Source organism: Microcaecilia unicolor, chromosome 4 (genome assembly GCF_901765095.1).
Source record: "Microcaecilia unicolor chromosome 4, aMicUni1.1, whole genome shotgun sequence".
NCBI lineage: Eukaryota > Metazoa > Chordata > Amphibia > Gymnophiona > Siphonopidae > Microcaecilia > Microcaecilia unicolor.
Window position 1 is genome coordinate 203,770,139 of NC_044034.1, and position 25,800 is coordinate 203,795,938.

General features: G+C 49.2%; 1 protein-coding gene across 3 annotated transcripts in view; it reads left to right on the plus strand.

Moving 5' to 3' along the window:
- VWCE (von Willebrand factor C and EGF domains) overlaps positions 1 to 25,800 on the plus strand; it is a 333,354-nt gene that overhangs the window by 146,578 nt on the left and 160,976 nt on the right. For all 3 annotated transcript variants that reach the window (XR_003941942.1, XM_030201137.1, XM_030201138.1), the window contains 2 exons: positions 16,248 to 16,819; positions 17,080 to 17,170. Coding sequence is in view for 2 of the 3 variants with exons in the window: in XM_030201137.1 (XP_030056997.1) it covers positions 16,248 to 16,819; positions 17,080 to 17,170 (663 nt within the window). In the remaining variant the exon portion in view is untranslated. The remainder of the gene's footprint in view (positions 1 to 16,247; positions 16,820 to 17,079; positions 17,171 to 25,800) is intronic.

Below are 25,800 nucleotides of genomic sequence, written 5' to 3' on the forward strand. Positions count from 1 at the left end.
ACGGATTCTTTAAAAAAAATGGCGCCTATATGTTTTGAACTGGCGTCCGGCACTTTTTTTTTTTTTAATTGCACTTTGTCTCCCCTCCCTTCCCACCGCACCATTCAACAGAAAGCTTCTCTATTGGACTCTGTTCTCCCTCTTCAGCGCCCCACCCCAGCCTACGTTGTTTAGTAACTTCTGCCTGCAGCAACAACAAACTGCTTCTGCCCGGCGTTGGACGATCCTTCCCTCTGCTTGCAGGCTTGCAGCATCATCACGAGTCCCACCCTCGCTCAGACAGGAAGTGTCTGACCTAGAGCGAGACGCAGTAGAGGGAAGGAATAAGAATTTGACGCCAACAGGGCAGTTAACGAAGCAGGTTTGACAGTCCCGGGGGGGGGGGGGGGAGACAGAAAGCTGTGCTGGACTCGGGGGTGGGGGGCAGAGGAGGGAAACAGTGGTGCCAGACTTGGGGGAGGGGCAACAAAACGGTGCTGCTGCTGCACTCAAGGGAGAGAGGGGGGGAGCAACCAAGCGGTGCTGGATTCAGGGGGGAGAGAGAGGGGGGGCAACAAAGCGGTGCTGAACTCAAGAGGGGGGTAGAGAGAGAGAGAGTGTGGGGAACAGCGGTGATGGTCGGACTCGAGGAGGGGGAGAAAGGCGAAACGGAAGTGGTGCTGGGCTTAGGGAGGGGGGTTGAAAAGGCAACAGGTAAGGAGGTTAGATAAAGCAGGAGTCAGGGGAGGCTATTGTCCCTGTTGAATAGTAAACACTATTGAACACAATAGCCAAAAGATCATTAGAAATAAGGGACTGCCTATGCTTGGTCCACCTGTAAAAAGGCTAAAGCTGTTCTAGTTGGATAGGCAGTGCCTTTAAAAGTGGAGGATAAAACTTTTATTATTTTGGTATAGCTTTTCAATTTATTTGAAATCATCCCATATGTAGATATAAATATAATGAAATAACAATTGAATATCACTAAAACAGCTTAAAATTATTGTAGCTGGTAGAAACAGCACTAATAAATGCTGTATTTTATGCTCATTTTTCTACACTGTTCTAAATAATACAGATGGCCAAATTTCAGTAAGGGTATCCTGTTTCTTGATGGGTTCATGTTAACTGTTGTAATCTGCCTTGGGAAGCCTGGTGTTATAAAGATGGAAAGCAGGAAGAGAGGAGGAAGGTGGTGGACCATTGGAGGAGGAGGAGAGAAAGTGAGTAAGAGAAGGGGAGACATGCAGGACCCACAGATTCAGCTACACAAACCCTGATGGCTTGATCCTTCCCAGATTGTTTATGCAGTAAACCACACTTATCAGGCTTTCACTTCTGGTGTGTAGTTTGCTGCTTATACCAACTGGAAGGCTCACGGCATTAGGGATTTGTGTAGCCATTCCTCCTGGCACAATAAGGGGGAGATAGGGGAAAGGGAAATGCTGGACCATAGTGGTGGAGGAAAGAGAGGGGTTGGGGAAGATATTAGCATGGTGGAACAATATGGGGAGAGACAATAGCAGTTCTCAAGGAGAGATGAGTGAGAGGAGGATGGTAAGTACAGAGGGTAGGAATTGTATAATTGGGAGTGGGTGAAAGAGAAGGGAATATGAGGCCAGGAGAGGTGAGAGGAGAAGATGGAAAGTTGATAGGTACTGGTAAGTGAAATATAGATGGAGGACTGAACAGTGGGAAGACGAAATCTGAGGGGGAGAGAGAAAACAGAGAGAGAAGAAATGTCAGAGACAGATATAGTAAGGGAATAGAAGAGATGAGGAAAGTGGAGAAAAATCAAATGGACCGCGCCCACTGGAAAGAAAGCAGAAGACAGACAGGAAAACAAAAGAAGAAACTTGGACCAACATGCTTGAAAAAATAAAATACCCAGACGACAAAGGTAGAAAAAAGTGTTTTATTCTGAATTTATTTGTTGGAGTATGGGAAATGTGCAACACGGATGTCTTTGTATTTTTTTTTTCAGAACAAGAGGAAATACATTTGTGTTTTCATTTCTTCTATGTTGTAGAACATGCCTAGTTTGAATTCTTGGGGTTCCCAATTCAATTTTTATCTTTATATTTCTAATTTGTGGTCCCTTTTTCTGTATTCCGTCTGTGACCAAGGTGTAGGTGTGGTATTCTGCTGTGTCCCACCTACACTGACACAGGAAGTTGTGTCAGAGGAGGTGAGACACAACAGAAGAAACGCTTGTGGGGCCAGCCAGAGGCAGTTTGCTTTACTTGCTGATGCTGCTGGTAGCCATAGAAACACTGGAGGACTAGCAAGAAGGAGGAAGAAAGGATGATAAATACCAGACCTGGGGGAAAGGAAGAGTAACAGATGCCAGACTGTGAGTATGGGAAGGGAGGATGAGAAATACCAGAATGCAGGGAAGGGAGGGACAGAGGCACAGAGGGGAGATGCTTTATAGGAAAGATAGGAACACAGAAGGAATGATGGTGGACATAAAGTGAGAAAAAATGTCAACTGGAGAGGAGATCTAGAAACAGCAGAAGTTGAATGGCACTTGGGGGGGGGGGTACAGAGTAGTAGATGGATGGCACTTGGGGAGGGGGAGAAGGGGAACAGAGCTGAAGATGGGGCGGGGGGAAAGAACAGAGAGGATGAAGGAAACTAGGAGGTGGGAAGAAAGGGAACAGAGCAGAAGATGACTGGGACTTGGCAATCAAATGAGGGTTGAGGAACAGAGCAGGGAATTAAAGACAAAAAAGATGGAATGGGAATTTTGAGGGGATAGTGAGTACTTGGCAATTGGTAGTTATGAATAGGTATATGTTAATGGGTTGGGAGAATGGGTGAGAGTGTGAAATGTGAGATAAGAGAAGAGGGGCAAGAAAAGGGGATTACATTTGGGGAAAGGTTGAGAAATAATATGAATCACCTGGAAGACTGGAGAGGATGAGAGGCAATGAAAAGAGATAGGGATACTGGGGAGGGGTATGAGTCTCTGACGTGGTTGAGTGAGGGTGGAAATCGGGATAAAAGATGGTGAAAGAGAGGCAATAGGACATGGGGTATAGAGAAGAGATAGAAGAATGGTCTGGAGGAAAGGGAAGGAAAGAGATGAAGCAACAATACCGGCACTGCCGCCTATCGGACACTGACCAGTGCCCAATTTACAAACGTCTGCTCCCCCTGACAGCAGTGGCGTAGCTAGGGTAGTTGACACCCGGGGCCGGTCATTTTATTAACACCCCCCCCCCCCCCCCCCGAAATCTAGTACTAGGCATACCGAGAATACAAAACACTCAGGACCTATAGAGCAATTCTACCGTACCATAAGCAGTAATTTGTACGAGTCACACAAGGAAAAGGAAAGCATCTTAAACACTACAGTGAGCACTAGAACATCAATTCACCTATTGTAAAACGAAAACAGACAGATTAGTACAGATCGTCGATCCTGCACAGTCAATGCCAACCAAAAGCCATGTCTTTTTCACAAATACAGATACACCCTAATCCACTATAGAATAAGTAATCATAAACTTTCTATTTAGACAAACATTAAACTGAACCCCCGATGCCAGACTCTGCATACAATGCAACACCACAGAAACAGAAAATGTCCTCTAGTACTGTGCAAAATATAAAGACAGCAGATGTAAATTTGAAAAATCTAACAAATACCAATCACCACTTTACAAATTAACAAATAGAAATAAAACAAATAATATCATTTTATTGGACTAATACATTTAGCTTTCAGAGGTCAAAACCTCCTTCCTCAGGTCAATTCAGTATAGTACTGTTACAGTGTCCTATCCTGACCTGAGGAAGGGGGTTTTGTTCTCCGAAAGTAAAATGTATTAAAATTAGTCCAATAAAAAGATTACCTTATTTACATGTTCTATTACAAACATTTATTAACACAGCTACAATACTACTTTATCCTAAAGCAAAAAAATAAAAATATATATTTACAGTTCGTTGTCTCTGGTTTCTGCTTTCCTCATCTTTTCACTGTCTTCCTTCTATCCAGCATCTGTCTTCGCTCTCTCTCTGCCATCCAGTGTCTGCCCTCTCTCTCTGCCCCTTCCATCCACTGTCTGCCCTCTCTCCCTTCCATCCACTTCTGCCCCTTCCATGCACCATCTGCCCCAGTCTGCCATCTCTCTCTCCCCCTTCCATCAACATCTGCTCTCTATCTCTGCCCCTTCCATCCACCATTTGCCCCAGTCTGCCCTCTTTCTCTCTCCCCTTCCACCCACCATCTGCCCTTTCTCTCTGCCCCTTCAATCCGTCTGCCCTCCCTCTACCATCCATCCAGGGTCTGCCTTCCCTCACGCTCCCCCCTTCTATCCCCTCTCTCTCTGCCCCCTCTTTTCAGCTCCCAGTTCCAGCCCCCTTATTCCACCTGCTCCTAGTTCCAGCCCCAGCCCACATCTCCCCCACCTGCCCCCCTTTTCGGCCCCACTATCCCACCACTCCCCAGCCCTTTTCTCCCATCAGTCCCTAGCTTCAGCCCCCAGCCACTTCTCCCTGTCCTCTTTTCAGCCCCTAGTTTCAACCCCAGCCCTTTTCTCTCACCAGTCCCGAGCTTCAGCCCCAGACAGTTCTCCCTATCCCCTTTAAAGCCCCTAGTCCCCACAGTTTCAGCCCCCTTCATCCACCACATGCCTTGCATCCCCCTTTTCAGCCCCAGACCCATTCTCCCACCTGCCCCAGGCATGGACCCATTTTCCCTCCTGCCCCCTTGTCAGACCCCAGTTCCAGCTTCAGACCCCTTCTCCCATCTGAGCACTCCCCTCCCCCCTCCCCTTCTCCCCTCTCTGAGCACCCATCTGAGCTCCCCCACCCTCCCTAATCCCCTTTAAGAACCCCTCTGAGCTCCCCCACCCCTCCTCAATCCCCTTTAAGCACCCCTCTGAGCTCCCCCACCCTTCCCCAATCCCCTTCTCCCCTCTCTGAGCTCCCCCACCCCTCCCAAATCCCCTTCTCCCCTCCTTGATGCTCTCCCACCCTCCCTAATCCCCTTTAAGCACCCCTCTGAGCTCCCCCACCCTTCCCCAATCTCTCCCCTCTCTGAGCTCCCCCACCCTTCCCCAATCTCCTTCTCCCCTCCTTGATGCTCTCCCACCCTCCCTAATCCCCTTCAAGCACCCCTCTGAGCTCCCCCACCCTTCCCCAATCCCCTTCTCCCCTCTGAGTCCCCCCCCCGACCCGACAGCTGAGATCCGTTCTCCTGCTGCTCCTACCCTGTCCTGCCTTTAAAAAAATTTTTTCGAAGCACCGGAGAGTGGCAGGCAGCACGCCTCGCGTCTGCCCTGCTAGTAAAGAAGATCTCGTCGACGTCGTCGTCCTTCCCACACTGAGTCCCGCCCGCCCTCGCGGTAATAGGAAGTTGCCTCAGAGGGGGCGGGACTCAATGTGGGAAGGGCGACGACGTCAGCGAGATCTTCTTTACTAGCAGGGCAGACGCGAGGCGCGCTGCCTGCCACTTTCCGGCGCTTCAAAAAAATTTTTTTAAGGCGGAGCAGCGGGAGCGGAGCACCCCCCCCCACCCGATGACACCCGGGGCAGACCGCCCCCACCGCCCCACCCTTGCTACGCCACTGCCTGACAGCAAAACCTGGCTACGCCTCTGGTTGGATGGTATTGTTGGAAGGGAGAGGGCCTTATGAGGGTGCTGGCTTTGAATGCAGCTTAGCTTTGCTTTTGGACAAATGTGTGCTACTGTGGGTACCCTATGTAAAAATGAGTTTTGTGCATGAGCAGAGTGCCAAGCCTTGGGTAGATATCAGCACACAACTTATATAAATCCCATAAAAATGAAAGTATTAGTCAACACAGATGGGAGAGAGGTGTGCAGAGGATTGTAAGGCAGAACACAGGGGGCCTGTTACAGAGTGGCGGTAAATCTAACGTGAGCTTACCACTCTTTCTGGACTGCAGCCGGCCCAATTTGACTGCCGGTGGTAGTCCCGCCCCAAGCGCACCATTTCCGGGGAAAAAAGAAAACCCCCAGAAATGACTTGTGCGGCAGTAATCGGGCATCGCTGTGAGCTACCTGTTTAGTGCGAAAGCCCTTATCACCACCCCGTCGCATAGCCATGTGGTAAGAGTTCTCTTACTGTGTGGCCATGTGTGCTGGGGGCTTTTTTTTACCCACTGCAGTAAAAAGGACCCTGGCGTTAGGGAAAAATGGCCCCTGCTGCCAGAGCAGGGCCCTTTTTCTGCAGCTTCGTGAAAGGGCCCCATGGTTTTCTAATACTAAGGCTTTGTTCAAGGTCAGGTCTTTATCTGCTGTCATTTACTATGTTACTATTGGGTGGCGATGTCTGTATTTGGAAAGTAAAACCAGTGCAGGGCGGACTTCTACGGTCTGTGCCCTGATCGTGACTGAATAGATATGGATGGGCTTGAGTGTAAATTTTAAGGGGCTTCAACGTTAGCTTCAGAACTTTTAGTACAGGAACAGTGCTGGGCAGACTTTTACAGTCTGTGCCCTGAGAAAGGCAGAGACAAATCAAACTTGGGTATACATATAAACTATTACATGCTATGTAAAATGAGTTTATCTTGTTGGGCAGACTGGAAAACTCTTTTTATTGGAAAAAACTAAAAACAAATAACATACAAATCAAAAACAAGCCCCTAGCTATACATGGTCCTCCTATCTATGTACACACCCTCCCCTCCTCAATAGTACAGTGGAAACTGTGTATTAGAAAAACCAAAGAAAAAAAACCGGACATGCAAATCAAACCCCAGGCTCCTAGCTAGACATGGTCTGCCTATCTATGTACACCCCCTCCTCAATAATACAATGGATCAACCCCCCCCCCCCCCCGACCCCCCACAACCCCTTCAGACAACTGGCACACAATCCCCTGGGAAGCATGTCCCCTCATGGTGGCTTAAGCCTCAAGTGTCTCCACCACCTCGAAGCCACCCCACCCCTTTTTCCACCCTTTCCCACTTCGCCGCTTCCTGCACCGCCCTTACCACATCCCAGCTGACTACCTCCGCCGGCCGGACCTCCTGGTACAGGGACACCCTGCAGCGCGCCATCCAGAGGCAGTACCGCAATATCACCAAAATCAGAAAGCGTGTTACCGGATCCCCGCGTCCCTCTCCACCCTCTGGGCCGTACACCCAGTTCGCATAGCTGTAGTTGCGGAAACTGGGGATCTGCAGCAACGAGGAAACCCGGTCAGAGACCTGGACTGTAAATGGGCACCTCACCAGGAAATGCTCCATCGTCTCTTCAGTTCCAGCACATTCCTCCCGTGGGCACCCTCTATCCCGCACATTGCGATATTTCAAATTTCCTCGGACGTACAGTCTACCGTGAAAGGACAGCCACGCCAGGTCTTTATACTTCACCGGGATGCGGTTCGAAGCAATCAACCATAACCCCTACTGCATCCATGGGGCCGGCGCGTCCCTCAGCGCCAGAGGAGCTGAGAACACCTGCGCCCGTACTCTGTCCATCCAGACCCCCCGTTGTCCTGCCTTCACCTCCCCCACCGTCAGCCCCCACACCCTCACCAATTTCACTAGGGTCTTGCAATAACTCACCCCCCCCGGGGCCCCCCTTCGCAGTGCCACTACCCTCCCCCCCTCCCGCCATAGGTCCCAATATCTCGGCCACCACTGCAGGACACTCCTAGCCCACCCCGGTGGCTCCCGCCCTACCGCCCTCCCCAGATTGAACTGCAGGAACAAAGCGCTGAAAAACAGGACTGGGTTTATCATGCCCACCCCCCCCTCCCTCCTAGGCAGATAGGTAACATTCCGTTTTACCGGATTCGTCCTGTTGCCCCAGAGCAGCCGGAAGAACACCCCATACAAGGCCGCGTACCGGCTCTCCGGCAGCAAGCAGATGTAACTGACGAACAGAAACAAAGGAACTAAGTGTGCCTTGATGAGCTGTACCCGCTCCCCCATGGTCATTTTCCACCCCTTCCATCTATCCACCCTCCCCTTCACTTCTTGGAGACACCTATCCCAGTTGTAGAGCCTATAATCCCCCTTCTCGAAATATATTCCCAAGACCCGTATACGTTCCACAGCTGTAGGAAACCTACCTCCCAACTCAAATTGCAGCCCCTGATCCCCAACCCACAGGCTATTGGACTTTTGAAAATTGACCTGCGACGCTGTTGCCTGCGAGTATTCCTGGATCAGGTTCTGCAATCTACCTCCCTCCCTCTGGTCCGCTACCCACACTGTAACGTCATCTGCATACGCCACGACCCTTAACTGGTTATTGTCCCCCACCTCCACCCCTTCCAGCCCCTCCGCCCCCCCCTTCTCCAGCCGTCTTATAAAAGGGTCGATGGCGTATGCATACAACAGCGGGCTGAGTGGGCACCCCTGTCGGACCCCTGCCCCTACCTCAAACCCCTGCCCTCTCCACCCGTTAACCAGGGGAAAACACCCCGCATGCCGATAGAGTAGCTGTAATTGCTCTATCCAGCCCTTCGGAAACCCATAGCGCTCCAGAATGCTCCATAGGACACCCCACTGCACTCTATCAAACGCTTTTTCCTGGTCGAGTGTTACCAACAGCCTACCATGCCCTCCCACTCTACTGCATTCTACCCCCTCCCGCACCTACGCTGCAGCTTCCAAGACCCCTCTCCCTTTAACCCCACATGCTTGCGAGGCTGCTAGCAAATCCCCAGACACCTGCCTCATTCTCTGGAATAGCATTCGTGCGAAAATTTTTCGATCCGTATTAAGCAGTGCTATAGGCCGCCAGTTGGCCAGCATCGCCGGGTCCTTCCCCTTACTTAGTAGGATAAGAGCCGCCTCTGTCAAGGAACTAGGCAAGGAACCCTCCAACTGGGCTGCCCCCCATACCCTCACCAGGATCGGCACCAGCTGCTCCTTAAAGGCCTGGTAGAACTCAGTTGTTAGCCCATCCGGCCCCGGCGAGGTCTTCCTGTGGAGCACCCCGATGGCTTCCTCCACCTCCTGTTCTGTCCACGGGTTCAAGAGGGCCTGAAGCTGGGGTCCCCCGTGACCTATCCCCGGGGTTCCTTCCACATAACACTCCATCTGCTCCATATCAATCTGCTGGGCTGAAAGGAACGCCGCAAAGTGGTCCCTCACTGCCCCCAGAATCCCCTCCCTGGTGTCCTGCAGGACCCCCTGTGCATCCTGCACCCCCTCCATCACCCTGCGCGCCCTCCGCTCCCGGCAGCATGCGAAGGGGTCCGGGCTACACATTTTCCCGAAGCCCCGCTCATACACCAAGGAGGTGTAGCGGTTGTACTGTACTTGCTCCAGGAGTGCTTGGAGATCATGTATTTCTTCCTCCCTCCCCCCTTGTGAAATCAATGTGTCCCTCTTTTTCTTTATCGCCATGCCCAACTTTGTCCTTTCCCTCCCCTCCCTTCTCGCCTGTCTGAGAAAGAATCCCCGCGTTCGTCTTTTCACTGTATCCCACCACTCCCCCAATGACTGAAATGCCCCCTGCACTGACACCTGATCTTCCAAAAACCGGCGGTACTCCTCCCGCACCTGCTCGCTACCTAACCACTTTAAATTTAGTCGCCATAGCCCCCTCCCTGGCCTCTGCGCTGCCGCCCCCCCCCCACCTGAAGGAGGACCATGTGGTGGTCTGAAAAGTCCACGTCCACGGTTCGTGGACCCCCCAGACAAACCCCCTTCTTTACCAGGAATCTATCGATTCTACTTTTACACTGCCCTCGAAAGAACGTGAACCCCTCCTGTTCCTCACAGAAGGCCACATGCGCGTCTACCAGCTCCGCCTCCCGCATGATCCCTGCCAGCCTCACCCCGTCATAGCCCACCTGTACCGATCGTCCCCCACTATCCTTTTTCCGCAATATGGTGTTAAAATCTCCCCCCCAGACTACTTGGCGCGAAGTGTATAGGTAGGGCTTGATCTTCCCAAAGAGGAGCACCCTTTCCTTCTTGCTTTGGGGCCCATACACATTCACCACCCTCAGTGCTCTATCCTCCCAAATCGCATCCACAACAAGACATCTCCCCACCCCCAGCTCCACCACTCGCTGAATATTCACCCGGTGGGACTTAAATAAGATCCCCACCCCACCATACCTCTCCCCCGCCAACCCCCACACCGAGGGACCCCACTTCCAGGCCCGTCTTGCCCGCCTGATCACCTCAATGGACCGCAGCCGAGTCTCCTGGAGCAGGAAGCAATCTGCTTGGACCCTCGCGAACCAGTCATACGCTAAACCCTGCTTCTTCGGAGAGGCAATGCTGGCCACATTCAGCGTGGCAAATGTCAACACTAAGCCTGCCATCCTCATTGCGAGTCACGGGTCTGCTCACTCCCAACTTCGTTCCTTATCTCCTGGGATACCCCCTTCTTACCCTGAAGCAGGTCCTCTGCTATGCGGTCTACATCATCCCCTGCCAGATCCCCCTCCCCCCCCTGCAGCCGTCCTGTCTGCACCTTACCCCCACCTCCCCCTTTCTTCCTTCCTTTCTTCTTTGCTCTATCCGGACCCACCCCCTGATCCCTCCCTCTCCCCTCTTCACCCCCACCCCCTACCTCCTCCACCGAGTCCTCCACCTCCCCCAAGTCCTCCAAGTCCTCCAGATCCTCCTCTAGCTCCACTCTGTCCCCCCAAGCCTGCACTTGGGCCTTCACCACCTGCCCAGCCCCCTCAGCTTTCCTCTTACTCCCCTTTCCCCTCCCTCCCTCCCTTCCCTCTTCCTCCTCCCTCACCCCTCCCCCTCCCCCCAGAGCCTTCCCGCCCTTCTTCCTACCACCAGTACCCTCCTCCAGTGCTTCCTCATATTTCCGTTTGCCCTCTCCAATCCCCCCTGCCGCCCCCTCTTCCTCCATTAACTCCACCTCTTCTCCTTCTCCCTGTTCTTCCTCCTCCCTCCCAACCTCCCTATCCTCCTCCTCCTCCTCCAACACCTGAAATCTGTTCCCCCCCCTCTTCCCCTGCAGCGACCCCTCCCTGCCCACCCCTAGTTTCCCCCCCCCCCCGAAACTTCCCTTTCCTCTGTGGCACTTGTACCCACTCCCCCTCTCCCCCCTGCTCCACTCCTGACCCAGCCCCCTGCCGCCCCCCCTCCTGCATCCCCTCCTTCTCCCCCCCTTGCCCCTCCCTGCCTATCACCCCCTGCCCTATCCCCGCCTCCATTACCCCCCCTCCCCGTCCCTTCCCCCACATATCCCACTCATTATGGGCCGCCCTAGGGCAGTTCCGATATGCATGGCCTAACCCGCCGCAGAGGTTGCACCTGATCGCGGTGCAGTCCTCTGTGGCGTGCTGATCCCCGCATCTTCCACACTTTACCACTGGGCATGACATGCTGAAGTGCCTAAACGAACCACATCTGAAGCACTGCCGCGGCTGCCCCTTGTAAAAGCACAGTATCCTGTCGCGACCGATAAAGGCAGCCGAAGGAATGTGCTGGACCACATGGCTCTCCTGTCTCAATTTGACCAGGGCTCCCCAACCTCCTGCCCAAACCCTGCTTGGATCCGGTAACTTTGTAAGTGGGGATCTCAGCTCCGCGTACCTCTGTAGCCAGTGGGCTAAATCTGCCCCAGAGATAGACTCATTTCTCACGAGCAGGGTGACCTGCACCAGGTCCGGCTTGCTGATTGGAATGGCCCTGAGGTCCCGCCACTCCCCCTTTCCCCTCACCCCCTCGTACCTTTCCCAGAATATTTCCATCCCCCTCTGGGTCATGAAGCTCAAGTCATATTCTGGGATGTTGATGGGGTGTATACACGCGTAAAAGTCCTCAGGTATAAACCCCATCCCCATCACCAGCCTCAAGACCCGATCCCTGGAGGGCATTGCCCCCTCCCCTATCCATTTGAGCTGTACCACATTTCGCCGCTTAGGCAGCTGTCCACCCCCTGTCCCCGCTCCCCCCCAACCCCTCCCTGGGCCCTCAAAACCACCCGATCTCCCCCCCTCCCTCCTTCCCCCTCCCTGGACTACTGCCGCAAAGGACTTGGACCCCAGCCCCCACCGCCCCCCCTCCACACTTGTTCCAGCCCTTCCCTCTGCCTCCCCCCCTTCTGTCCCTCTGCCCCTCCCCTCATCCCTCTCCCTTCCTCAATATCCACAGCCCCCTCCCCCTCCCACTGTCCCCCATCCCCTTCCCTCTCAGACAAACATCCAACAACGTCCATAGTCAGTTCTGCGGCTTGGGCTGCCTCCAACTGATTGTCCGGCCCATCTCCACTTCCTGGAACCTCCCTGCTCGTCCCTGCCACTGCAGGCTCCAGCCTCTGGGCTAATCGCCTCCTCTCCTCTGTCTCCTGGCGATACTCTGGCACCTGCCCAGTCAGGTCTGCAGCTGGCGATACCAGACTCCCTGCTCGCTCCGCCCCCGAACTCCCTCCAACCTCCGGCACCAGGGGCGAAGCCTCCGGAACTCCGCCGCTCCCCTTGGCTCCTCGCTCCCAGCCGTCCTGCTGGCAGGTCCGCTCCACCACCCGCTGCACATCTGTTAGACTTGCCATGTCCACTTCTGTAGTCAACGAAAATCTCTCAACAATCGGGTTACTTCCCCCTTGCTTCTGGTGCAGTCCCTCCTGCGTTCTCCCAATGGCTGGCGCTTCCCGGGAGCATGGCTTGTCTGTTCCTGATTCCGCCACAGGCTGGCTGTTAGCACCCCCCGATTTCACCTCTTGTAATGGACAGCTGGTCAAATGAGCTCCCAGCTGCTGCCCGCTCCTATTCCTCTCTCTCTGACCCCTCTCCTGTAAACCGCCAGCTACTCCATGCTCAGGGAAGACCTCCCCTGCTCCCGGACTTCGTGGGCGAGGCTTCTCCAGTTGCCATGCTGCTTCGGTTTCCACTTCAGTCATTGCAGACCCGGCCAAAAATACCGGAGTCTGCCTCTGCTGACCCTTTTCCAACAGGGCCTCCTTCACGGCAACTGTCTCTGCTGTTTGCACAACTGCAGGTAAGCCCTCTGAGACTTCGACCACCACCTCTGTAGAAAACAGGCTGCTACCTGCGTCTCCCTCTGCTGCCTCCATTATCTGGAGTTTTGAAAAGTTACTGAGTTCTGTCCTCCCCTCCACAGGTAGGATCTCTACTCCAGCCCCCACCTCAGAGCCATGTCCTGCCGCTGCCTCCTTATCCTCTGGCTGCTGGGTAAGTGCTCTGGACTGTGTTGCCAACTGTCTCATGTATTTTAAAGTGGGGTCACCTCTGAACCCAGACAACTCTTTTGATTCTAATGCTGCTGAAGACACTGAAGCTTGCTGCAACTGTAGTGTTCCTGAACCCCCAGACTGTGGTATAGAAGCCATCCTTTCTCGGTTAACATAGAGCTCCCTCAAAGGATTCACAGAGCCCTTTTTTAAACAGTTCAACAAGTGTTCTTTTTTCCCCAACAACTTCGATATCCGGGCTTCCTCTTTAACATACATTTGTCTGTGCTCCGCTGGGGCAAATTTACACATAGTTCTTGCCATTTTCAGACGTTTTCCTAGCTCCACTACTTCTTTTTCCACCAGCTTAATTCGTCTTACAATATTTACCACACTACTTGCTGGATCATCAGGGTCATAGCTCACTTCAAGGAACTCCTCATCTGACGATCCACTCTCCTCACTCTCACTCTCAGCTGCCTCCAGCAAAGGCTTCTGGCAAACTTCCATCGCCTCTTCCTTCTCCCTTCCTTGGAAGCGCCCTTCTGGGGCCTGTACTATCTTCCTCCCCCCTCCACTGTCTTCTCGCTTACCTTCCGCAAGCTGGGCCATGGAGGGGGAAATGCTCTGGTGGCCTCCACTGGGCTGCTTCTCCCTTCGGTCCACTGGACTCCTTTCCCTTCTCCCGGTAGTCAAACCAGGGAGAGAGCCACTCCTTTCGGCCTTCTGGTCCCGGGCCCCAGGAGGCCCCATAGCCTGGGACTTTCCTGAGGCCTTCTCCCCAGGGACCCTCCTCATCTTTGGGGAGGGAGCTAGGTCTCACTCCCTTTCCACTGGAAGTCAGCAGAGCTCTCTAAAACACCTCCTTCCTCCTCAGCAGACTGGATGGACCGTTCAGGTCTTTATCTGCCATCATTTACTATGTTACTATGTAGCTTACATGTTTAAAAAGTGTTACTTTACAGCTCTCTTTTCTACTGTGTAAACGTATGCCTGCAGATTTAGCTGTATATCTGCATTTTCAAATTCAGTTTAGGAAGGTACCTTGTGTCTGAAAACTCACACTGAGGGGCATAATCGAACATGAACACCCATCTTCATGGGCGTCTATGTCCGAGAACGGGTACGTGAAGGGGCGGGACAGACCGTATTTTCAAACAAATTGGGCGTCCATCTTTTTTTTCGATAATACGGTTTGTGCCGGGCAAATGCATCGCATTTGGGCGGATTTGAGCTGGGTAGTTTCGTTTTCCAGCGATAATGGAAACCAAAGGAGCCCAGCTCAAAAACGAACAAATCCAAGGCATTGGGTCGTGGGAGGGGCCAGGATTCGTAGTGCACTGGTCCCCCTCACATTCCAGGACACCAACTGGGCACCCTAGGGGGCACTTATAAAAAGTAAAAAAAAATTAAATGCCTCCCAAGTCCATAGCTCCCACCCCTTGGATGCTGAGCCCCTCAAATCCCCCCCAAAACCCACTGCCCACAACTCTACACCATTACCATAGCCCTTGTGGCTGAAGGGGGGCACCTACATGTGGGTACAGTGGGTTTTGGGGGCGGTTTGGAGGGCTCCCATTTACCACCACAAGTGTAACAGGTGGGGAGGGGATGGGCCTGGGTCCACCTGCCTGAAGTGCATTGCAGCCACTAACAACTGCTCCAGGGACCTGCATACTGCTGTGATGGAGCTGGGTATGGCATTTGAGGGTGGCATACAAGCTGGAAAAATAAGTTCTTAAAGTTTGTTATTTTATGGTGGGAGGGGGTTAGTGACCACTGGGGGAATCAGGGGTAATCATCCCCGATTCCCTCCGGTGGTCATGTGCTCATTTAGGGTACTTGTTCGTGAAAAAAAAGGGTCCAAAAAATGACCCAAATTCGCGGTAAAAATGCCTTTCTTTTTTCGATTATCGGCCGAGGGTGCCCATCTCTCCTCGGCCGATAACCACGCCCCAGTTCCGCATTCACCACGCCTCCACCACGCCCCCGTCAACTTTGCCCGTTTCTGCGACAGATTGCAGTTGAAGACGCCCAAAATCGGCTTTCGATTATACCAATTTGGATGCCCATGGGAGAAATGCGCCCATCTCCCAATTTGGGTCAAAATCTGGGCGCCCATCACTTTCGAAAATAAGGCGGTTGGTGTGTCGGGGTGTGAAGGATCCTCAGTATTATGCACTCAGCAGTGCCATACTCCTATTTTTCTAACTGAGCATCTTGGGATTTCAGCTAGCCATTTTCTAAATCCCAAGTCTATTGCTGATTTAAAGAAGCAACGCTACTAGCTATGCTTGTAGGAAAACTCTATTTACTTTAGCCTGGTTGGCCAAATCTATCACATCATTATTCAGTCTTGTCATAGAGGACTTAACAATGCACGTGCAATTTTGCAGAAGGGCATCCAATTGAAAATGTGCATCACAGTGCATAAATTTGTGCTTGTGTACTTGTGCGTTAGTCAGCGTGAGTGTACCACATCTGTCTGGATTTTGAGTCATCGGCTTTGAGTAAGTACCAGAGGAGACTCAGAATGGAAATTCTGAATTCTTTGATTCTGAGCCCCTCCTGCCCTGTTAGTCAGGAAGTGGTGACTACCGCCACAATCTCTACAGTGAAGTATATATTTTATCTACATTTCTTATTTTAACATGCCTCAAACTGCATGATTTCATTTTAACATGTTGCAAACTTCATGATTACAAGCAGAACAAACTCTAAAGGTAATCCACAGTAGCCTATTTGGATTTTGGGTGTTTGAAGGAGAACTCATAACTGTAAGTGGAAGACAGTCAGATTCAGACAAATTATTTGAGAAACTACAGGGAAGCCAGAGTAACAGTAACAGAGCCTAGAAGTAGGGGCCAGGAGAAGCAAGTTGAGACTGTGGGACTAAAGCACCATCTACTGGGTATAACTGAAATCCTACAGCTGCTGATTAATAATATTTTGAAGGTGTTTTTGAAAAAGTAATATGGTGCTGCATTTTATTTTTCATTTAAATATTTTATAATAAAAAACAATTACAGTCAACACTGTAGTGGTAAAAGTAATTTAAATATCTGTTAAAAGCATATTGAAATTGCTGTATTTCCATTATACATGTATATGAGGAGGCTTGAGGGATGACAGTTTTTCCTAAGTGATTTCTCTTTCTTTTCAGAGTTTCCTGGTATGATGATTGCACCAGCTCCCATCCTAAGCTCTCAGCAGTATCGCTCTAAAACTCTTCTCACCCCAATTGATTCCACATTGATAATTCAGCTACCATCATCGTCATCATCGGTCCCAACCTCTACAGTCTATAGTGGCTCCTTGCCCTTTCTGGGTACCTCTTCAGCCCCAGACTTGGCAATTTTGCCCACATTCCCTTCTCAACAGGAACCTGTGGCCTCATCATTTACTCCACCGTCCACATCCTCCACCCCCTCTTCTATGGCCCTTCCAACTGCTATGCCAACTTCTGGAGCTCTTCCCTCTTTGATGAAACTTCCTGCCACATCCTGTTTCCCACTGGCACAAAATACCTCAAGGGTCTCAACAGTGTCACTCAAGGATAAATTACGACCTACACCATTATTGTTGCATCCTCCTTTCATGTTGTCCTCATCTCAAAGCCCATCTTCTCATCCATACACATCTACCACTTCCTCCTCCTCCTGCTTGTATCAGGGGACAGTGTACAACTCAGGCAGCCACTGGACGGAAACAGGATGTTTAGATTGTTCCTGTCAGGTATGTGAACTTTGTCCTTATTGGCTAATGTGAATTGTTCTACCCTATCTTCTTCTTCTCATGTCCTTGTTGCCTGTCAGTCCTAGATATGAAAAGAAAGAGTCCAAGGTTGTGATACCACAGGAAGTAGCAAGGGTAGAATTTGCAGATTCATAGAATTCTGAGAGTGGCTGCAACATAATTGTTTTATCTATTGTCCATGTTCTACCTTGTAAATGATTTTATTTTTTAACCTAAAAAAATTGCTTCTACCATTTTAGGAAGGACATGTGTTCTGTGAGGATATAAAATGCAATGTGTCCTGTTCCCACCCAGTTTTCATGCAACAGAAATGCTGCCCAGTATGCGATGGTGAGTGACCTATATTTAGGAATATGACATTCAGCAACTTTTCAAATCATTTTCTATTTATAAGTTACAAATTAAATAAATGTGCTCTGTTAATAGCACATACTGGTAAATATTCAGCTGGCAGCGGTCACTGTTTTAATTTAAACGCTGATCGTAGCCCACAAAATTAGCCCCTGATATTCAATGCCAGGCCATGTGCAGGGGTTAACTGGGGTTAATTGTTATAGCAGTGGCTGCCAGAGCTTATGCAATTCCTGGCTGATATTCAACTGGTATCCACATTACCTGCCTAGGTCCTGAGCCCCTCTTTCCAATCCCCTGAGCAGCATACCTCCTCCTTAAGATCCCCCTCCCACCTCCTGGACCTTCACAATCCCTCCTCGACCCAGTCCCCCCCCCCCCCCCCATGAACATCTAAACTTTCCCAGGCTCCCCTGGGCCCACTTTGCTGGTCCTTGGTGGTCTAGGAGGAAATGGGCAGGAACGATGCCCACTCACTCCTGCCTTGCACTGGCTGTCATTCAAAATGGCTGCCACGACATCTAGCAGCAGCCTCACTGTACTTAAAGTACCATGAGAACTGCAGGTACCTACAGAGGAGCAGAAAGCTCTGCGGAAGGAAGGCTTCCAAGGTGGCAGCAGGCGAGGCTGCCTTGATCGCTGCCTGAAGATCAGAGGACTGCAGAGTGGGGTGCAGGGAGAGAAAGGAAACAGATACTGGATCACGGGGGGGGGGGGGGGGGGGATTGGAGAGAAATACCAGACCATGCAGGGGGAGTGTGCAGAGGGAGAGAGAGTGATGCCACACCTGTAGGTGGCAGCGGGAGGGGGGAGAGGAAGGGAAGGGAAAAAGAAATGACAGATCATGGGGGGGGGGGGGGGAGATGCAGGGTCATGGGGGTGGAGGATAGAGATGCAAGATCATGGGGATAGGAGGAGGGAAAAGAGAGCTTGGATAAGGAAGAGAGGGGGAAAGATGCTGGACTCACAGAGGGAGAAAGAGAGATGCTGGGATGTGGGTTGCAAGTGGAGGAAAAAGAGCAAGAAACCAGACTGGGGGGAGGGATGGGGAGAGATGCTGGATCTACAGGTGGAGAGAGAAAGAGATGCTGTATGATGTAGACAGGGCAGCAGAGAGATGGTGGCCCTGGGAAGGGGGGTGCAGGAGAAAAGGAAGAAAGGGATGTTACTATGTTACTATGAGAAGCAGGATACAGGGATATAGATGGAATTATGGTGGACATGGACAGAGAAGAAATATCAAATGAACAGGAATGAGAATTATGGGATCCCTATGGGTATGTAAGAAGCTCCATGGGATTCCTGTGGGGATGGAAGAAGTTGCTGTGGGATTCCTACAGGAATGTAGTCAAAATCTATGGTGACTCCAGAATTAGGTTTGGAACTTATGGAGAGAAACAGTTGGAGTGCTAGAATGAGGCTTGGAATGCCCAGAGAAACAGCCGGAAAACCAGTCTGAGGCTTGGAGCACTCATTGGTGGAATAGTGAATACCATCCAAAAAACCAGGGAGACTGTTGGTTGGGAGGAAACAGAGGGCTGCAAGCAAGTAAATAATAGCATCAACTCATGTGGGTATGACTGGGAATGGGTGCGGAAGGAATGGATCTTGGTGGGTACGGGTGGGTGTGGGTCAGATTCCATTGGGGATGGGTGAGGATGGGTGAAATTTCTGTCCCAATGCAACTCTTTGCAGGAGACCCTGGAAAGAGCAGAAAATTGATGGGATTGTTGGAGAAGGGGGGAAAAGGGTAATAGTGCAGATGATGGATGGGACTGGGGGGAGAACGGGAACAGGGCAGAAGATGGATGGAACTGGGGGAACAGAGCAGGAATTATGGATGGGAGAGATGGAATGGCAATTTTGAGGGGATAGTAAGTACTTGGCAGAAAGGGAATGAAATGTGGGGAGAGGTTGAGACAGTGTGTGAATAACCTGGAAGAATGAAGAGAGAATGAGAGGCACTGAAAGGGAGGAGGGAACACTGGGAAGGGATATGAGAGGAAGCAGATAAGTCAAGACAACAAGAGGGGGATTTTCAATTTTCATTAGTCTGAATTACATTTAATTAGTTTCTAAGAAGCAAACCCTAAATAAATTGCAAATTACAACAGTCAAAAGATAATTATATTCATCTGATATCCCTAGTACCTTAAGAAGTTTTAAATAAACAACTCTATAATATTAAGATGCAGACAGTAGTCCAGCAGCGAGAAGGGTGCTATCCAGTCTTTTGCATTGAGTGTCACATGTATGATTATCTCCCATTTGGTGAGATGTCATATGTGTGTGCTCGATGCAAAGAGCTCCTAGCTCTCAGAGAACGAGTCCGTTCTCTTGAGGCTAGAGTAGCAGACTTGGAGGAGCTGAGGGAGACAGAGTGGTACATAGAGGAGGCCTACAGGGACGTTGTAGAGAAGTCCCACCTCTAATCTGGCAGCCCCTGTGCTGCCTTTGAGGAGGGAGGCCTCCTAAAAGGACAGCATCACCCTGGTGAGGCAGGAAGTAATCCTGTAGACAGGATCAGTACACCAGGGAATGCAATATCCTCTCGCACAGACAGGCTGACAGTCTCTCAAAAGCGCATTGTTCGGAGTAAGGTATCTTTTAAAGATATCTCCAAAACAGAGAAGATAGGGTATCCCAATAGTGAGGTTGTAAAAGAGACCGTAGTAGATCAGGTGTCCTTAAATAAAAATCAGACAAAAGATTGCAATTTAATACAGTCAAGTACTGAGCATGATGCAAATAGGAACAACAAACATAGTTTGAAATGTCTATATGCAAATGCCAGAAGCCTAAGAAATAAGATGGGAGAGTTAGAATATATTGCACTTAATGAAAAATTAGATATAATAGGAATCACTGAGACCTGTCATACCGGGGTACAAATTATATCGTAGTGATAGAGTGGATCGAATTGGTGGAGGGGTAGCATTGTATGTTAAGGAGGGCCTTAAATCAAATAGATTGAAAATTCTACAGGAAACAAAACACATCTTGGAATCCCTGTGGATTGAAATTCCATGTGTAAAGGAGAAAAGGATAGTGATATGAGGGCACTACCATCCACCTGGCCAGGATGAACAGACGGATATAGAAATGTTATTGGAAATTAGGGAGGCTAATAAACTGGGCAACACAATAATAATGGGTTATTTCAATTACCCCGATATTGACTGGGTAAATGTAACATCAGGGCATTCTAGACCTAGTCCTTAGTGGATCGCATGATCTGGTGCGGGAAGTAATGGTGATGGGGCCGCTTGATAACAGTGATCATACGTAGAGTTTAACTTTAAAAAAGGAGTATGATGAAATGAGAAGAACGTTGAAAAAAAAACTTAGAGGAGTGGCTTCAAGGGTCAAAAATTTACATCAGGCATGGATGCTGTTCAAAAATAACATCCTGAGCCCAGGCCAAATATATTCCGTATATTAAAAAAGGAGGGAGGAAGACCAAACAATAGCCAGCATGGTTAAAAAGTGAGGTGAAGGAAGCTATTAGAGCTAAAAATAATCCTTCACAAAATGGAAGAAGGAACCAACTGAAAATAATAAGAAACAGCATAAGGAATGTCAAGTCAAATGCAAAGCGCTGATAAGAAAGGCAAAGAGGGACTTTGCAAAAAAGATTGTGTTGTAGGCAAAATACATAGTAAGACTTTTTTTTAGGTATATTAAAAGCAGGAAGCCGGCAAAAGAATCGGTTGGACCGCTAGATGATTGAGGGGTGAAAGAGTCAATCAGGGAAGACAAAGCCATAGCGGAGAGATTAAATGAATTCTTTGCTTCGGTCTTCGCTGAGGAAGATTTGGGAGTGATACCGGTGCCACAAATGGTATTCGAAGCTTATGAGTCAGAGAAACTGAATGAAATCTCTATAAACCTAGAGGATGTAATGGGGCAATTTGACAAATTGAAGAGTAGTAAATCTCCTGGACCGGATGGTATTCATCCCGGAGTACTGATAGAATTGAAAAATGAACTGGCGGAACTATTGTTAGTAATATGTAAGTTAACTTTAAAATCAAACGTGGTACCGGAAAATTGGAGGGTAGCCCATGTAACACCGATATTTTAAAAAGGTTCCAGAAGGGATCTGGGAAATTATAGACCGGTGAGCCTGACATTGGTGCCAGGCAAAATGGTACAGAGTATTATAAAGAACAAAATTACAGAGCATATTCAAAAGCGTGGATTAATGAGACAAGGCCAACATGGATTTAGCGAAGGGAAATCTTGCCTCACCAATCTATTACATTTCTTTGAAGGGGTGAACAAATGTGGATAAAGGCGAGCTGGTTGATATTGTGTGTCTGGATTTTCAAAAGGCGTTTGACAAAGTACCTCATGAAAGATGCCAGAGGAAATTGGAGAGTCATGGGATAGGAGGTAGTGTCCTCTTGTGGATTAAAAACTGGTTAAAGGATATAATACAGAGAGTAGGGTTAAATAGTCAGTATTCTGAATGGAGAAGGGTAGATAGTGGGGTTCCTCAGGGGTCTGTGCTAGGACCGCTGCTTTTATAAATGATTTAGAGATGGGAGTAACTAGTGAGGTAATTAAATTTGCTGACGACACAAAGTTACTCAAAGTTGTTAAATCGCAAGAGGATTGTGAAAAATTACAAGAGGACCTTACGAGGCTTGGAGACAGGGCATCTAAATGGCAGATGACGTTTAATGTGAGCAAGTGCAAAGTGATGCATGTGGGAAAGAGGAACCTGAACTATAGCTATGTAATGCAAGGTTCCATGTTAGGGGTCACCGAGCAAGGAAGGGATCGCGTCATCGTCGTTGATGATACGTTGAAATGCTTTGCTCAGTGTGCTGCGGTGGCTAATAAAGCAAATAGAATGTTAGGTATTATTAGGAAAGGAATGGAAAACAAAAGTGAGAATGTTATAATGTCTTTGTATCGCTCCATGATGTGACCACACCTCGAATATTGTGTTCAATTCTGGTCACCACATCTCAAAAAAGATATAGTGGAATTAGATGCAGAGAAGGGTGACAAAAATGATAAAGGGGATGGGACAACTTCCCTGTGAGGAAAGGCTGAAGCTTCAAGGGCTCTTCAGCTGGGAGAAGAGACGGCTGAGGGGAGATATGATAAAGGTCTATAAAATAATGAGTGGAGTGGAATGGGTAGACATGAATCATTTGTTTACTCTTTCCAAAAATACTAGGACTAGGGGGCATGCGATGAAGCTACAAACCTGGACTTCTTTGCGAGGTTTAAAAAGGGTCTGGACAGCTTCCTAAAGGAAAAGTCCATAGACTATTATTAAATTGACTTGGGAAAATCCACTGCTTATTTCTAGGATAAGCATCATAAAATGTATTGAGCTTTTCTGGGATCTTGCCAGGTATTTGTGATCTGGATTGGCCACTGTTGGAAACAGGATACTGGGCTTGATGGACCTTTGGTCTGTCCTAGTGTGGCAATACTTATGTACTTATGAGTAAGAGCGGAAATGGGATTATTAAAAAGATGGTAAAATATAGTCAATAGGAGAATGGGGAAAGAGTAAGAGAGGAATGGCCTGAAGACCAGAGAAGGAAGGAACAGAGATGAAGCTGGGGCTAGTGAGGGAAAGAGAGGCAGTGGAGGGTAGGTGAGGGCTGAGAGGGTGAGTACAGAGGATGCAAATGGGGGACTAAGGAGCGGGTGAAAGATGGGAGGAAAATAGGAGACTGGGGAGGAGAGAGACAGAGGGTCAATGAGAGTTCTGGAGAGGGGATGAGAGGGAAATGGGAAAAGACAGTAGGTAGATGAGACATGAAAAGAGGAGACAAGGACTAGAGGCTGAGAGAAAGGAAGAATGAGGGTAAAATCAAATGGGTCAGATATAAATTCAGAGAAGAGAAAAGTAGGGAATAACCATAAAATGATCAGTGCTAGACAGAGGGAAAGGAAGAAGAGACGAGGAGAGAGAAGAAATGAAAAGGCAAACCTGCAAAAGACTTTAGGAGTAGACTGACACATGGAAAGTGGAAAAGAGACTAGGGCAAGCTCAATTAGAAAAATAAAATTCTTAGCCAACAAAGGGTGAATGAAAAGGAAATAACTAGACATGGGAGGGGAGGTAGGGTGACAGAAAAAATGCTGTATCAGAATGGAGGGATACAGATGAAGAACTGAAATGGGCTGGAGGAAGATGTTGGCTTAGAGGAGGGAGAAAGAGAGAGGAGAACCTAGATCAGGTAGGGAGGAAAAAGGGATATGGGAGGGAAGGGAAATGGGACTTGATATACCAACTTTCTGAGGTTTTTGCAACTACATTCAAAGTGGTTTATATATATTCAGGTACTTATTTTGTACCAGGGGCAATGGAGGGTTAAGTGACTTGCCCACAGTCACAAGGAGCTGCAGTGGGAGGATGCTGGACCTGGAGGCATTGTAGGGTGAAGGAAAATACTGGACATGGGGTGAAAAAAAGACAAAGGGGAGGTTCTGGACATGGAGGAGTAAGAAAAAGAGGGGTCCAGGACGTTGGACAAGGATGGGGACAGAGGGGGAGATAGGGGGATAGGAGAGATGCTGACACAGAAGAGGGAGGGGATACAGAGGGATGCTGGATATAAGGGGGTTAGAAGGAGAGATGCTGGATTGGTATGAGAAAGAGGATATGCTGGACAGAGTGGGTAAGAGAAAGAGAAAGAATATACTGCTCAGAGAAGTGAAAATAGAGAGGGGTTTATTAATAGTTTTATTTTTGATAAGTAACCACCACCAGCATTTTGTGCTACCATTGAGCTAGGAGTCTGAGGTCTTTTCCTCCTTTATTCTTATAACTACAGCATTTAAGGTGGTAAAACATACATCAATCACATGATGCCAAGCTCAAATTTTGGTTTTTAATGTTTCACATATTTGGTGAGCTTTGGATTTTTCTATGATTTGGTTGTCACTGGGACAATAGGGCAGTGCCTGAGGGCCCACAGCAGTAGGGGGCCCACTCTCCTCTAGCTTCCACCTAGTTTCATCATTTTTCATAGGTGGTTAGGAGCCAATCACCCTTAGTGCCCGGGAGGCCCAGTTCACTGTCAGTCTGCCCCTGATCACCACAGAAATGTTATGATTTTATTTTGTGGCTAATCCTGCTATTTATGATTGTAAACCTGGTCTCACCATAAAGTTCCGGGCACCAGCTAGCTCTTCTGGTCAGCACCCAAACCAGTGTCACTACAAAACTTTTAGTTTCTTTCTGAGCTGGGTGCAGGCTAGGACCAGACTTACTCCAGTAGGCCATAGGGTTTTAAGCCACAGTGTATCTTTATATTTCTTTGGTAGACCGGGAGCAAATAAAATTCACTCTCACTCCAAAGAAATTCTTCATTTCAGGTTTTATAAAACAAACATAAATTTATTTAAATGCTGCAACAGGCAGTTTATTCTTTGGTATCAACAGTTCTCTCAATATCAAACAGTTCAATTTGTATCCAAACCGGTTAATTTGCTGAAAAGAGGTTTAAGTGCCAGTCCAAGACTTTTGGTGGAAATCTTAATAGTCTTTTATCAATCCTAAGGTATTTACATACTTATAGCTCCACCAGTCTAATACCCATCATTTTGGGCAAAATAATCCAAGTCTGTGATTGCAGCACTGTTTGCAGCAAGCTGTTCCGCTGGGCTTATATCTAGCTGCTGGACCCACTTAGGATCAGACCTCCACGTCTGTCCTCACCTCCTAAGGTGTTCTTCTCAGAGTGCAGCCTCTGGTAGTGAATAGGCTCTTTCCTGTTCTTCTGTTTCTACCTACCCAGAGCACACTCCTCACCAGGGCTGGTCTTAAGCAGGGGCGACAGGGGCAGTTGGAAAAGGCTCCACACTCCTAGAGGTCCTGCACCTCTGGCACGTCTGTCCTCCTGTCTTGGAACACCTCCCTGCTCTGTACCTTCAGTAGAGAGCATCAGGCAGTGACAGCAATTTTCATATCCCGTCAGCTGTCGAGCCCAGATCCTCCTTGCTGCTGCATCCTGCTGCCTTTTAATGTCACTTTTTGAAGGGTGGGATGCAGCAGCGAGGAGGCTCTGGGCTTGGCAGCTGACGGGATATGAAAATCGTTGCTGCTGTCTGCAGCTCTCTACTGAAACATGGTGGATGCACATCAAGGTATGGGGTGAGATAGGGTTCTGAGAGCTCTAGACCTCCTTTTACACTCTGATAAATTATGGCTTATAGTGGTGGTGGGGGGGGGGGGCAGTGAACTGGTCTACCCAGGGCCTCGCAATTGCTAAGACCAGCCCTGCTCCTCACATTACACAGTTAATGCTTTAGTTGGCAAAAACCTCCTCCTTATTTCATCCTTAGGTTATTGGGCCTATCCAAGACACCCTCTCTCCTCACAGGTCCTGGCGGGGGTGAAGGCAACCAAAGACCATGTGCTTTGTGCAACAACAGCTTTTATTAATTCTTAACTCCACCCCTATATGACACCTCCTATCCATCTAAACTCACAAACATGTCCCTCAGCAACTTTCCCATAAACACTCCCCTTGGGACTCTCCTTTTCCAACCTGCTCCTTCCAGTAACTCTGAATGAGTGGTCTCTCATTAGCTTTAGTAATCCTCAGTATGATGGGAGATTACATGATAATTTC